The sequence below is a fragment of the Humulus lupulus genome, chromosome 3, assembly GCF_963169125.1.
Source record: "Humulus lupulus chromosome 3, drHumLupu1.1, whole genome shotgun sequence".
Lineage (NCBI taxonomy): Eukaryota > Viridiplantae > Streptophyta > Magnoliopsida > Rosales > Cannabaceae > Humulus > Humulus lupulus.
The window spans coordinates 30,708,365-30,723,823 of record NC_084795.1 but is presented as its reverse complement, the minus strand read 5'-3'; the positions used below and the strand labels follow the sequence as shown (position 1 = coordinate 30,723,823).

At 40.5% G+C, this 15,459-nt stretch overlaps 1 protein-coding gene across 1 annotated transcript; it reads right to left on the bottom strand.

Annotated features, from left to right (window-relative positions):
* Positions 1-12,908: 12,908 nt before the first annotated feature.
* Positions 12,909-13,874, bottom strand: LOC133823851 (heavy metal-associated isoprenylated plant protein 8-like). The gene is made up of 4 exons (XM_062256701.1): positions 13,790-13,874; positions 13,506-13,687; positions 13,316-13,403; positions 12,909-13,219 (listed from the first exon to the last, which is right to left on the bottom strand). The coding sequence occupies exons 1-4, from the start codon at positions 13,872-13,874 to the stop codon at positions 12,909-12,911; spliced, it is 666 nt and encodes a 221-aa protein (XP_062112685.1).
* Positions 13,875-15,459: the final 1,585 nt, after the last annotated feature.

Sequence of the window (15,459 nt, the reverse complement as noted above, 5' to 3'; positions counted from 1 at the left end):
TCGGACCCTGCGCCACGACCAGGACATCGAGATGATGACTGTGGAGGACCGCGCGCCAAAAAAGGCTCGATCAGAAGAAGGCGAAATAACCTTCTCTGATGGCGATGCCCAACACGTCCGATTCCCACATACCGATCCGCTGGTCATGGATATCCAGATGGCTAACATGATGGTAAAGAGAGTGGTGGTCGATACAGGAAGTTCGGTGAATATCCTGTACAAGTCTTCGCTGGAACGCATGAAGTTGTCTGTTAAGGACCTGGAGCCCTACAACCAAACAATATACGGCTTCTCTGGAGAAGGACTCGCCTCTGCCGGAATGATTAGACTACCGGTGACGACAGGTACAACGCCTGCTACCAGGACATTACTCGCCACTTTTCTAGTAGTCAATTGTCCTTCGGCGTACAATGCCGTCATTGGAAGGCCTATACTAGTTGATCTATGGGTCATCATCTCTATGTGGCACTTAGCCATGAAGTTCCCAACGGACGCAGGGGTAGGACGCGTGTTGGGAAACCAGAGGGAAGCCAGGTAGTGCTACAACCACTCAATCACAAAGGCAAAAAGGGGAACGCCAAAGAGCCCTACCTCAGATAGGTTGCAGATGGCAGTTGATACACAAGCCCAATCCAGTGATGAAGTCACCAAATAGGGTGTTGCCCAAAGTGAGGATAGAGACTTAGATCCTCTCTTAGGGGATTTTAAAGAGAACGTTGGACTCGTCGAGGACCTGGAAGATGTCCAACTCGATGAAAAAGACCCGACCAGAGTTGTGAAAGTCAGGAAAAACCTAGAGCCCACCACGAAGCACGCACTGGTGGAATTTTTGCGGAAGAACTAGGAGGTTTTTGCCTGGTTGCACAAAGACATGGCTGGGAAAGATCCTGCAATTATCAGCCATGTCCTAAATATAGACAAGACTTTTCCACCCGTGCAACAAAAGAGAAGGCTGCTCGATGAGGATAGATCGAGAGCCTTAAAGGAAGAAGTTGAAAGATTAAAGGAGAATGGGTTCATCAGGGTGGCATTTTATCCATCATGGGTCTCCAATCCAGTGCTGGTTCCCAAGCCTAACGGCAAATGGCGAACCTACGTGGATTTTACAGACCTTAATAAAGCCTTCCCAAAAGACTGCTTCCCACTCCCAAGAATCGACCAGCTGGTCGATGCTACTGCAGGACACGAGATCCTCTCGTTCATGGATGCATATTCGGGCTACAACCAGATTAGCATGTCCCCCTGATGAGGATCACACCAGCTTTCAGACCGATACGAGCTTATACTGTTATAAAGTAATGCCCTTCAGACTGAAAAACGCAGGTGCGACTTACCAATGGCTAGTCAACCACATGTTTAAGGAGCTTATCGGAGTAAACATGGAGGTATACGTGGACGACATGCTGGTAAAGTCTAAAAAGGCAGAAGGACATGTGAAAGATTTGCAAGAGTGCTTCGACGTATTAAACAAATACCGGATGAAGTTATATCCCCTCAAATGTTCCTTCGGGGTTGGATCAGGGAAGTTTTTGGGGTTCATTGTAAATTCAAGAGGAATCGAGGCCAACCCCGACAAGATAAAAGCCCTGATCGACATGAAATTTCCGGAAAGGATCAAAGATGTACAAAGTTTAACCGGGAGAATCGCAGCCCTAAGTAGATTTATTTCGAAGTCAACAGACAAATGCGTCCTCTTCTTCAATCTACTTAGGGGAAATAAGAAGTTTGAATGGACAGGAGACTGCGAGCAAGCTTTTCAGGCCTTGAAAACTCATATGGCACAGCCTCCCATCTTATCAAAGCCAATCGAAGGAGAAACTTTGTTTATTTACCTGGCGATTACAGAAGTTGCTGCGAGCGTGGTGCTAGTACGAGAAGAAGAAGGCGTACATAAAGCGGTCAACTATGTAAGCAAAAGGCTGATCGGGGCAGAGCTGAGATATCCGCCCATTGAAAGGTTAGCATATTGCTTAATCCTGGCCTCTAGGAAGTTGCGCCCTTACTTCCAAGCCCATCCTATCACATTTTTAACTGACCAGCCCCTACGGCAAGTCCTCCAAAAACCAGAGGTGGCTGGGCGATTATTAAAATGGGCAGTCGAACTAGGGCAGTTTGATATAACGTATTCACCGCGAGCAGCAGTAAAGGGACAAGTATTGGCTGATCTTATTGCAGAGTTCACAGAACTCCCAGACAGCGAGTAGTGCGGATCGCCTAGTGCGCCTGAGCCTCAAGAGAAAGCTCCTTCGTGGAAGTTATTCACGGATGGGTCATCCAACGAATCCTACGCAGGAGCGGGAGTGATATTGATAACGTCGGAGGGGCATTGATTTCACTGCGCTATTAGGTTCGACTTTGCCGCGTCAAATAATGAAGCCGAATATGAAGCACTCCTCGCTGGATTGAGAATGGCGAAAGACATGAGCATAAAGACGCTTGATATTTACAGTGACTCATAGCTGGTCGTGAACCAAGTTCTAGGAGAATATCAAGCGCGAGGCTTAAAAATGGTGGCCTACTTGAATAAGACAAAAGACCTGCTAGCCCAGTTCAGGAGTACACCCTCCAGCAAATTCCGCGAGATCAAAATTCAAACGCAGACGCCTTAGCCAAACTCGCAAGTGCGAAAGATGCAGACACTTTGAACATCGTACCATTAGAAAGATTGAGTGAGCCAAGCATACAGGCGGTTGAGGCCAGTATGGAAATTCGAATGAAGGATACGTGGATGGCACCTTACTTGGAGTATCTGACAAACGGTGCGCTACCAACAGATAAAAACAAAGCCAGAACTCTACAGAGGCAAGCTGCTAGATACATACTGGTCGATGGTGTTATGTACCGAAGAGGATATTAAATGCCACTACTCAGATGCGTTACACCAGAAAAAGCTAAGGAACTCATGAAAGAGGTGCATGAAGGCTTCTACGGGGATCACACTGGGGGGCAGAGTTTGGAAAAAAAGATTCTAAGGCAAGGCTACTTTTGGCAAACCATGAACGAGGATTCGATGGAGTTTGTACGAAGATGCGATAAGTGTCAAAGGTTCTCCAAAATTCCACAAGCAGCTCCAAACGAGTTGAAACAAATGCAGAGTCCGTGGCCTTTTGCTGTTTGGGGCATAGATTTAATTGGATCTCTGCCAACGGGAAAAGGCGGAGTAAAATACGCAATCGTAGCAGTTGATTACTTCACCAAATGGGCCGAAGCTGAACCACTCGCTACCATAACGACCAAGAAAGTTCTTGACTTTGTCATCAAGAACATTGTTTGTCGATATGGTTTTCCCCGAAAGATAGTTTCAGACAATGGAACCCAATTTGACAGCGATTTATTTACAGACTTCTGCAAAAGACATGGAATTATTAAAAGCTTATCTTCAGTTGTGCATCCCCAAGCAAACGGGCAGGTCGAGGCCGTGAATAAAACTCTTAAGGATACACTAAAGAAGAGGCTTGAAGACGCCAAAGGAGCATGGCCGGAACAGCTGCCTAAAGTCCTCTGGTCGTATAGAACATCTCACCGAACAGCGACAGGTCATACCCCATTTTCTCTAGCATACGGATATGAGGCTATGTTACCTATCGAGTTAGATCCCCCCTCACATCGACGTATAGCATACGACCAGGACTAGAACAGCCAACTAATGATGGAGTCCCTAGACTCAATTGACGAGATACGGGAGAAGGCCCAACTCCGAGTTGTTGCATACCAGCAAAAAGTCGCCCAGTACTTTAACTCCAAAGTTAAGGAAAGAAAATTCAACGTCGGTGATTTGGTGCTACGACGAGTTTTCTTAAATACCCGCGAACCCACTGCTGGAGTACTCGGACCAAACTGGGAAGGACCGTACCAAATCGAAGAAGTCCTTCTTCCGGGCACCTACAAACTTGCACGCCTAAATAGAGATCTCGTTCCACGTTATTGGAATGGAGAACACCTGCGCAAGTATTATCAGTGAACAGTCCTTTTTAAAGAACTGGCTTGTATAAAATTTTTCTTTTTACAAGTTTAGCAAAGAGGGTTAGCCACGTTGTATGGCTAATCACTCGTATATGTAAGATTCTATTTTAGAATCACTCGTAAAGACATGTTTAGTCCATTTTTAATGCGAGAATATAAGGGACTGTGCGTAGCCAGTCATTCTTGCCAACTTTTGTGAATTTATTTTTACAAGTATTTGTTCATTACGTGTGTTGTTTTGCTCTATTACAAGTATTGAATTTCGTATCGAGCAGAAAATGTTCAAACAGGTCATGGTCAAGGCAAGTGACCAAGGACCTAAAGCTCCTCGATCACTTGGGGGGCATACAAGGCACATCGATAGCAAAGCATACCATGAGGTATGTAAACACTTGAACAAAATAAGTGAAAGCATGCTACAGTACTTAGAGTATTTTTCAAAATTTATGATTTTGTTAAATCAAACCAAAGTACTATGCTAAGTTCGGTCATGCGAACAGGTATTATAATAGAAATATTATAATATCATTAAGGCAACCGTTTACACCGCGAGCATTAGTGCTTGGATGTAAATATGAAATTAAAAGGAAAATCCGTACATCGCGAGCAGTACTGCTCGGATGTAATTGTTCAAACACAAGTAAAATTAGTTGCCCATGCATCAATAAAAGGAAATTGTCTTTACAAAAAGGCCCGTGGGCTGCAAAAATTGTGAAAGATAAAAATATAAGTTATTTCGGAGCAGGAGCATTCTTGTCAGCTGGAGGATCATCTTTGGCACCAGGATCAGGGGTCTGGGCCTTGACCCTCTTTTCCGCCTCAAACCGAGCAGTGCATTTCGCCATTAGCGACTGTTGAAGTTCTCAGCTAAGTAGTCGATTTTGGCCCCTGGTTATGTTTCCAGAAATCATAAAAGCTTAGGAAGGTGGCTTCCTTATACTTCTCCAGATTTCTGGCACCATCCTCCTCGAGCTCTTGAATGCGCTCCTCAAGTTCCTTGACCCGCTTCCCGAGCCTCGTTACCTCATCTCTGCTGGCGGTCAGATCAAGATTCAACTGCTTACACTCTTGGGTATTGAGGACAGCACTCTCCCTCCATTTTTTCGCTCATCGTTGGCTTTTTCTCGGGCATCTTCACTCTCCTGAAGCTCTCGAGTAAGAGTGGATTGGTCTCGCATAACTGCTCGTTTAGCTTAGACAACTCCTTGTTCTCCACAAGCAGCTTGCTGTTTTCCTCGAGCAGCTTGGCTTTCTCATCCTCAAGCACTTGCTTAGCCTGGGCAAGCCTGGAGTCAAAGTTCTTCTCTCGAGAGACCATTGCCCCAGCTCGGCGCCAGCTAGCAGTCAAGGATAAAAACCCCTGAAGGAAAAATGGGTTAAGTAAGGAAGTTTAGCGTAAAGGACAAAGCAACAGGAGACAACTTACACTGGCTATCTCGTTCAACCCTCTGTTGATGATGTCGTGGATATCCATTGTTGCAGTGTCATTGATGGCGACCTGGGAGCGCTTATGCTTGGAGAGCCGATATATCCTCTCCCTGGCCATGCCAACTATGTGGCTGGGCAGGGAGCCTTCAGACAAATGATCCATGGCCTCTTTGTCTACGACCTTCGAGGAGGACCGAGGATCAGCAAGAGAGGGAGTTTGCTGCTCGGGAGCAGTCGGATGTGTTAAGTTCTCTTTGGAGGGAACATCTGTGGAAGCATTTTCTGTTCGGGCTTTCTTCGCTGGGGTCTTGCTACTTTCCCCTCGGACCCTTTTACCATCCTTCGGGACAGAAGCTTTGGCAGCAGCTTGATAGTGTGCAAAGAAGTCCCCTGAATTCATGCCTGCGCAAAGGATAACATTCAAACAATAAGTTTAAAGGATCACAAAGAAACAAAAGTTAGAATGTAAGAGTTGCAAAAGTAAGGTACCTGAGCTATGCCTACGGGTCGTAACACTATCTACAGAACTACCTAGTTCCTGGAAGAAATCTGGATTTAAAGAAGGAGCGTTCCTAAAGTTGCCGTCCCCGTCAAATAAATGGACGGGAATGGGCAAGTTATTTAAAAATGAGAATTGTGTACCGTGTACATCCGACGAGTCGTCAGACTATTCGGCAGGCTCAGTAGCCTTTTGTTTCCCCTTGCCCTTGGGGACCGACGGTTCTGCTGCTCGATGGGTAGCAGCAGGCTCCCTGATAGTAACCCCAGTTGGCCTCCTCCTAGGAGGTGACTGAGGCTACTGCTCGGGACCCTGCTCGCGCCCCCCAGAATGAACACCACCCGCCGCAGGTTCACTGGTCGTAGGTGGAGAGCCTTTAAGGCCAGCCAACCTAAGGTTAGCCTCAGTGATCAAACTTTTACACTCTTAGCAGCATTGGACATACTCGCTAAGAGTGCTGCCCTCGACTCCATTCCTGGAGTGGGGGTCGGGCGCAACCATGGACCTGGAATATAGTGGAACAGTAGAATGTTATGACAAGAAAAAGTTAAAGGGCAAGAACTACTGGTTTAAGGCTCATTAATATCCTTACCTCCTCGGGTGAACGCCAGGTTGTCCGCAGCAATATCAGGTGTGAGGAAGTACTCCAAGTGATACTTCCCTGCATTAGAGATATGGGTGGTCTCGGACAGGAAGGTGCGTCCAGTCTCTTGATGGAAAAAATGAAAAAATCCCGTGCCGCCTTTGTTAGGGTTGGATTGGAGGTCAAATAAATAATTGACCTCGTGAGGGGATGGGGCTGGCCATTTCTGGATTTTGTAAAGGATGTAAAGCGCAGTCAGCATCCTGTATCCGTTTGGGGTAATCTGGAAAGGGGCCACCCCAAAGTAATTAACCACCCCTTGAAAAAATGAATGCAAAGGCAGGGTGGCATCCGCCTCAAGGTGGTATCTCGACCAGGCGCTATAAGCCCCACCTGGAAGGTTAGCTCGCTGGTCGACAGTAGGTCTGACTAGGGTCACCCCCGTTAGATTGTACTTGGTTAAATAATTTGAGACCATTCAAATGGTCACCGTGCTCGGAGCTACCACGTGCCACTCGACAACCGTCTGGTTGGCATGGCGAGGTCGGGCACGTGCCTGAACTTCGGTCTCAGGAGGAAATTCTCCTCGACCACTGGTTGAGGGAGCGTCAGCAGGAGGCTGACTTTGAGGAGGTCGCGTCTTTTTCTGGCCTTGGTTTTTGTTCTGGCCATTTTTTGGGCAGGAGTTGGTGGAGGATTTGGGTTAGGGCGTGAAAACGGGATTTTTGGAATCAATGTGGATGGATTCTCTTCGCTTTCGAGCAGCTAGGCTAGGAGTTCGTCTTCGATAGGTCTCTCTCCCCCCCCCCCCCCCCAAGGGTCTTGCATATGAACTGCAAACAGACAATGGAGGAGATCAGACACAATCCGCAAAGTAGTGTGGGGAAGCTGGGATAACGTTGCTCGTGCCTAAGTAGCCAGAAGCATCCTAATCCTACGCTGACTTCAACGTGGATAAATCGAATCAGAAAAGGAAAGAAATTTTTTTTCTAAAAAGAACCTTTTTCAACTCCTAAAAGGCGGTAAAATTTCTCAGTTTTTCTTTCGTCTAGCCTAAAGGGTGAAACTTTCAACAACCTAACAACCTAAATCAGAAACTCTACCTATCAAAGTCCTAAACAGACCCATACCAGGTATAAAGACGCACTTCTACAGAATATCAAGTGGTTCCTATTAAAAACCCTAAAAACCCTATTCAAGAACGCAGCACATCAGAGTAGAAAAATAGCATGCATGGTGTAGTACAAATCAAAAGGGAACAGAGTTCTTACCTGGGCGAGAAGATGATTCGGAGGAAGGTAAAAACTTGAATCGGAAGACCTGCAACACAACGTCGGACTGGTTTTCGGAGCTCTGAACACTGGTGCGGGTTCTTGAAGACTTTAGCAAAGTTGATGAATAAAAAATTTTCTTGAAGAAGAAGGAAGATCTACTTATAAAAAGCAAAGGGACAGCCAAAAGGCGGTAATCATCGTTTCTCATTTTCGAGACGTGGGGAAGTGGACAAGCCGTCAAAATTACATTTTTGGAAACTGAAAAGGCTTGATTGGACATAATTATGTCACGGTTTACAAGAACGCACGGGGGTTCTGACAGACATCGTGGGGATATGAACAGTTATTCCCTTAAGTTTCTTCGTTACTGGTCGCAACAAACAAACTTGGGGGGCAAATGTTATCCAAGAAATCAGAAGCGAATGACGTGGCAAGCATTAATTACACATGGCTGACACCTGGAAGAATGCGTGTTCGACTATCGACCAGGAAAGCATCCTGTATTAGACGATCAGTTTTTCATACGACCAAACTGGTCGTATGCACTTTATACGCGGAAAAGATCTTGGGCGGTTATGAGGGAATCCGAGATTCTCTCCCATGATTTCTTGAGTATCCGATTATTTAGGAAATAATATCTGTAACAAATCAATGTAAATCTTCCCTGAGCTTATAAATAGAAGAAGAGGACTCAAGGAAGGGGATCGGGCTCTATTTTCTCTTTTCAGACTTCTAAATCGCTTGTGATTAGAAAGATCATAGAAACCATATTGTATTTGTTCTTCAGAGGCTAGTGAAACTCATTGGACCCGAGTTCTTTGATCACTCCTTTGAATCTCAATCTAATAACAATTTAAGTGGACGTAGGTCATTACTAGATTCTGGGGCCGAACCACTATAAAATATCGTGTTCTTATTCTTTTCGTCATTACGTTCTTTTCAACGCATTCATACACGTCAAGCAAATTGTGACTCCGTGTCAGTTGCCCAAATCTAGGGTCAACAGGTGGCATGGTTTACTTGTATATGGTACTGACTAGTCAGGGATACTGACCTAAGAGTTAGAAACGGCATAAGCGTTCTAACGCAGGGCCGAATGAAGATTAGATCTAATCGATATCAGCGTTGAATGACTCTAAGGCATTAACGCTGGACTGACCCTGAAGTCGATGAATCTTATAAGCGCTTGCCTAGTCTAAGACTAGTTACTAGAGCCAGGGCCTAAGGCCTAGGTGGTTGCTTGTCACATGGCTAGGGAACAGAGTTCCATGGTTATGACTCTATGGTCATGAGGAAGGTTATGTTGGTGACTAGTCATCATGCACCTATCCTGTTTAAGCTAGTGAAAGGCTCACTTATCTATAAAGCCCTGATGACCCTATCGTCACATGGCTATTGGGAATAAACCCACCTTAGTGACTATTACAACTGTCACTCTTCTATTTGGGGCTAAAAGCCCTGAATGATTATTATGATCATTGGTTGATGTGTTATACTCAACAATATGTGAACTCATTTGCCTGCTTGAGTAGGGCTATATCTGCTAGGCGTGTGCCTTATGATTTGATGACATGTTATTACTGTTCATGAGCATATTGAGTTTTCTTGCTGGGCTTCGGCTCACGGGTGCTATGTGGTGCAGGTAAAGGCAAAAGAAAGCTGGACCATCCTTGAGTTGGAGAGCTTAGGTAATTATGTGTACATATGCAGCTGCTCGACCACCATGGCCGAGGTTTGAAGGGGAACTAGGGTTAAACCCTGTTTTTCCGCTTAGACCGGTTGGTTGTAAATATTTTCTTGTAATAGACCTTTAAATTATATTTTTGGGATCCCAATGTATATAATAAACGTTCTAATGAAACGTTACATCTTAACCAAAATCTTTAATCCCTAAACCGCTAATCATACTTAGATACACGATTTGGCCAAATGACTCGATTAGCGAGTCTAGCACTGTTTACAAGGCACACTGTAACGGTCCCTGGAGTTGGGGCGTTACAGTCATGAGATACCTAAAGAGAACCATGAACCTTGGATTACATTATTAGAAGTTTCTAGCTGTTCTTGAAGGATATAGTGATGCAGACTGGAACACTCTGTCTGATGACTCCAAAGCTACAAGTGGCTATATTTTTAGTATAGCTGGTGGAGCTATTTTTTGGAAGTCTAAGAAACAAACTATTTTGGCTCAATCCACCATGGAGTCTGAAATAATAGCACTAGCTATAGCTAGTGAAAAAGCAGGTTGGCTGAGAAGCTTGCTAGCTGAGATCCCTTTATGGGAAAAACTGATACCAACTATGTTGATCCACTGTGATACTACCGCGGCTATAGAAAAAATTCAAAACCATTATTACAACGATAAGAGACAACAGATATGTCGTAAGCATAGTACTGTTAGAGAGTTTATCTCAACAGGAGCTATTAGAGTGGACCATGTACGCACTGATGATAACTTAGTAGATCCTTTGACGAATGGATTAGCTAGAGAGAAAGTCCATAAAATATCGAAAGGAATGAGACTATTGCCTTTAGAATGATGAATTACTCATGATGGTAACCCAACCTAAAGACTGGAGATCCTAAGAACTAGGTTCAATGGGTAATAACAAGTTGTGAAGTGATATGAGTTGGATCATGCTATTTCCATTAAAGCATATAGAAGCATGAATTCCTGAAGCGATGAGAGGATGAGTTAATAGAAACTCTTAATGAGATCTATACTCTATGTGGAGTGGAGTATCGAGCTATAGGAGTACTCTTGATAGACTCACCTATGTGATTGTGGAAGTGGGGCCGCTTCCTATGGAATTTTGGGAAGAATTTCTAAAGCATTCACTATACTGGGATAGACGTGCATGGCCATTAACGCACGGGTTTTTTGAATACACCCTTGAAAGGTTGGTGCATGATACGATGTTAGATATAGAGTTCAAGACTACGTGTCACTCTAGTATAATCTAAATCGTATTCACTACGCAAATGTTCAAATCGAAAGATACATTTGTTTATGCACAATCTTATAGATGCTAATATTGCTCGAGAAAATATTTTTTTAAAAATTCAGGTGGGGGATTGTTGGAACTTGTTTATTAAAAGTTAAAAGTGAATTGTTAAAATTGAAAAAATTACTTTTGTGTGTGATATGGGAAAAGTCCCACATGGATTTGGAACACTCCTCCAAGAGTGTATATAAGATGCAAGGGCCATGCATTGGGGTGTGCCCCAAGGGGTACCTAGTTTTGTGCGCATGGGTGAGGACTCACACACTTGACCACCACTGCCGCCGCCGGTCGTCCGACCAAGCCGAGCTGGCGAGCGAGTGATGTCGTACTTTATTTTTTGTTGAAAAATTATTTAATAAAATAAATATTTTTCTTTATTAATTAATTTTAAAACGGTTTATTAGAAGCACTAAACGTAATCCGTTTTAACTGCATATGACCACGATTTAATATACGCGACAATTCCTCCCACGATTTAAGAAAAATGTTTCTTACCGTTTTATTGGTGATCGACTTGTCTACATAAGTCTGATTAGAATAACGATAGTATACATCTTTTTTTTTTTACAGAAAAACATTCTCTTCTAAAAATTCGAATTTTTTCTGAGCTTTTGCGAGAGCGAATCATTTTGGTGCAGAGAGGTATCATATACAGTGGTTGTTTTATCATGGGGACGGCGTGGTTCCTAGACTGCCGTGTACACTTAGGGCAAAGCTGCGAAACGTCTTAAAGAGAGCGACATTGTCCGCGACTCGGGACCATAAATCTTCTATCGGTAATCTGTTCCAATTATTATTTCTTTTCAGAATAACACTCATTAACAAATATTAATTGTTTGATTGGATGGAATAATAATGAATCATGATAATGAAAAAAGAAATTTTTGGTAGTTATCTATAAAAAGGGATTCTTACGCTCATGTTAGTAAGAATTCTCTCAACAATTTTACAGAATGTTAGTAGAAAAATAATTCAAAGACCCTCTTAATAGAAAACTAAAAGTGAGATATTACGAAATCACTTATCTCATTGGTTCATGTCACATTTTTTATTTTATTTTAACTGGTTTGGTTTGTTATACGTTTAGCGAATAGGACCTTAATTAGTTCTGCCTCAAAATATTTTGCTTCGGTCTTTAACTAGGTAGAAGTGTATTCAAATCTCTATACATAAATAGAAGGACTTCTTGAACTATACGTGATTTAGTCTTTGAATTATATAATGTAGCAATTAAAATTTTAAACTCATTAAACAATAGCAATTAAGTCCCTATATGTGATTTTTTTTACTAAAGTTTTATGGAAAAATTTGTATTGCATTACCAAATTAGAAAAATGAAGGTCTTGAATTCATCATTTTGTTTATAATGCCATAATTTAATATACATATATATATTTTTTATTTTTATCTATCATTGTTTGTTTTTTTCAAAGAGAAATAGAGAAAAATATAGATATTATGATGTTAATTAATCGGGACAATATATTTTATAGTGTTGTTTTTTTACGTTGTCACTTTGGTAATGCTACCTTAATTATTACATTTTATAATTCTTCATGGATTAATTTGTTAAATAATGTATTATTCAGGGGGTTGGTGCTATAAACCTAATAGAATACAATGTTTCATTTATGTTTTAACGGTTCACGTGTCCGAAATGAGAAACATATATTAAAGTGTGTTTTGTCCATCATCTCCTAAAATATGTAGTCAAAATAATCACAATTCACAACGTGTGGCTCGGGATTATTAAACCACGTGAGCCCAAAAATATTTTCCTTTTCCTTCACATACTACCACACCAACTCGATGGTGTTCATACCATATGCCTAAAAGGCCTTCTAAGGCTCTAATAAGGAAAAAAAACTGAGACGTTTTGACCAAATAAATAGAAGACAAAAGTTGAAAAAAATAGAAAGAGATAACAGAGGCTTCATATGTATGGTGATATATATATATATATATATATATGGTAAAAAAGTTTTATTCTCAAGCGTTACACATATATAGTTATATATATATATATATATGGTAAAAAAGTTTTATTCTCAAGCGTTACACATATATAGTTATATATATATATATATATATGGTAAAAAAGTTTTATTCTCAAGCGTTACACATATATAGTGATCAGAAAATAAAATAAGATAAAATCACATTATGGAACATGAGAGAGGGTTTTCATCACTAAACATGTTACTGATGCAAAGGCACTGAGCAGAGGAGTGGGGAGGACAATGTTGTGAGCAGTTATTGCTTGACCTCATTAGACTTATCTTGCAACAATAGACTTCTTGTTGTTGTTGTTCTTGTTGTTGTTGTTCTTCTTCTTCAGTTTCTTGCTTCAAGATCTCAGCATTTTTTCCTAGTCTTTTCTTTATGTAATTTACCAGTTTTGATTCATCAACAATTCCCCTCACTGTCACCAATGAGTTCTCCATATCTGGATCCGCTGTCAAAACTCCTACCAATCACAAATATAGACCAAAACCCAGATAATAATTTTTCTTAGTACAAAGGAAATTCAAGTGTCAAATATGCACATAATGTATAAATATACCTCTCATCCTCTCCAAATCTCTCTTAATATCATCCGCACAGCCTTGACAATGCATATTCATTTTTAGCACCATCACCTTTAATTGGGGCTATTAGAAAACCAACATAGTTAAACAAAATCAGCTAGGTTAAAGAGATGGTAAAATTGCAAATGAAAAAAGAAACATGGGAAATATGTTAATGGGCCAGACCTCATCTTCTAAAGCTTCATCTTCATTGTTTTCATTGTTCTCAGGTTCTGGTATTGGAGAGATGAGCTCAGCATTTCGACTGTATTTCTTTCTAAGTCTTTCCAAAACCTGAATTGGGTTAGCCCTTTTGCCTCTTACTATTACTATATGGTTCTCACTATCAACCACAACCTCTTCAACGCCTAAAATCAAGTTAGTGAAAACACATATAACATATTAAACGACTGTGTTTTGATAGAATAACTAAAAAATATTTGATGAATAAAATAACTTTTCTTGCATACCTTCTAAACATCTCAAGCATTTGTATACTTTGTCCTTGCAACCATTACAATGCATGTATACTTTCAGAACTATTTCTTCACACATTGATTCTGAATATTATTCAACAATGTAATTTAGTACTTCTTTGATGTAATATATATTGCTATATTACAATGTTAATTTGTAAATACAATTTTTGGCATTGAATCGGTTCCTATATATATATATAATAATGAAAATGTTTAATTATCCACCTAATTGGAATGAAATTGATATTGATTTTTTTTTTTGACCGAGCAGCTGTTTTATGCACAATAAATTCTTAACCATGTTACCTATTGTGTGACTATATAGTTAAAACTGTCGAATATTATAATATAAATTACATCCTAAATATACAAATATACCAAGTATTGCTTGTATATAAAAAAATTTAAACTACATTTTGAGTAATGATGAGGTTTCCAACCATACTTTATATCATTTGTAAATATTCTAAACAGAATCAAAACGAAAAATACGAAAACTAAAGTCTAACTTTTAATTTTCTTTTGCGACAAAAAAAAAAGGTTTTAATTTTCTTTAATAATGTACAATGCTTTATATATTACAAATTTTTATTCAGTATTTGTGATTAGTTTGGCAGTGAATTTTTTTTTAGTAAATTACACGAATTCAATATTTAAAATTAATAATAATGTTGTTTGTCTTTTCAGCATACGAAAACGTAGCCTAAATAGATTATATCGTTTAACCCTTCTTGGAAGCTTTTCGGAAGCTAGGACTTCATCTGTGGCTGTCATTCCCATCACTACTGGAGAACATCCCCAGTTGGGTATCAATAAGAGCCACCCCTGAGAACAAAAGCGGGGTATGACCTTCTTGAGCTCCTCGAGCCATTATTAACTTACTTCTAGTGGCGATAGAAATCTTGATGTCGGTTTCATACAAGCAATAAAGGGTATGTCCCAAGATGCTGCCTGGCATGAGGAAACGTGCACCTACCATTCTGGCAAGTACTAAAAATCTCATTTTCTAATAAAGCGGTGGGCTTGACATGTTCGTATTGGGCTTGCCAAATGCTTAATGGGGACCACAAACTTATTTTATGGGAATGAAATCTTCATTTATGTATAACTAATCTCATTATGGTAACATTATTATAATTAGCTCCAATTGATTAGCTTAATCTCATCTGCCAACTATAAATAGCGCTAGGGTGTCTCTTGTACAATTTTAGTGCATGCAAAGACGTTGCCTAATTTCTAGAGAACATAAGCTTTGCAAGTTCTTCATCCTCAATACAATTTACTCGTGGAGTAGGGCTAATTAATAGCATGAACCACGTAAAATCTGAGGTTTGATTTCTCTATTCTTTTAGCTTTACATTTTATTTGTAGTTGACGAAAAAACCAATCAACAAATAATATCTTAAAAAATTAATTACCGTACAAATGTAACTAAAAATTCATATATATCAAAATAAGTAAGTGTGTAATAAGTTGTTTCATTCTTGATTTCGACATCTTATGAGCCCGTTTGGTAAAATTTTTGTTTTTGAATTTTTTTAAACACAAAAATAGAAATATAATTTTATTTTTGTTTCTTTATTTTTAAAAACTAAAAATATGTTTGATAACTATTTTTGTTTTTTGTTTTTAAAAATAAAAAATAATAAACGCGTTTGATA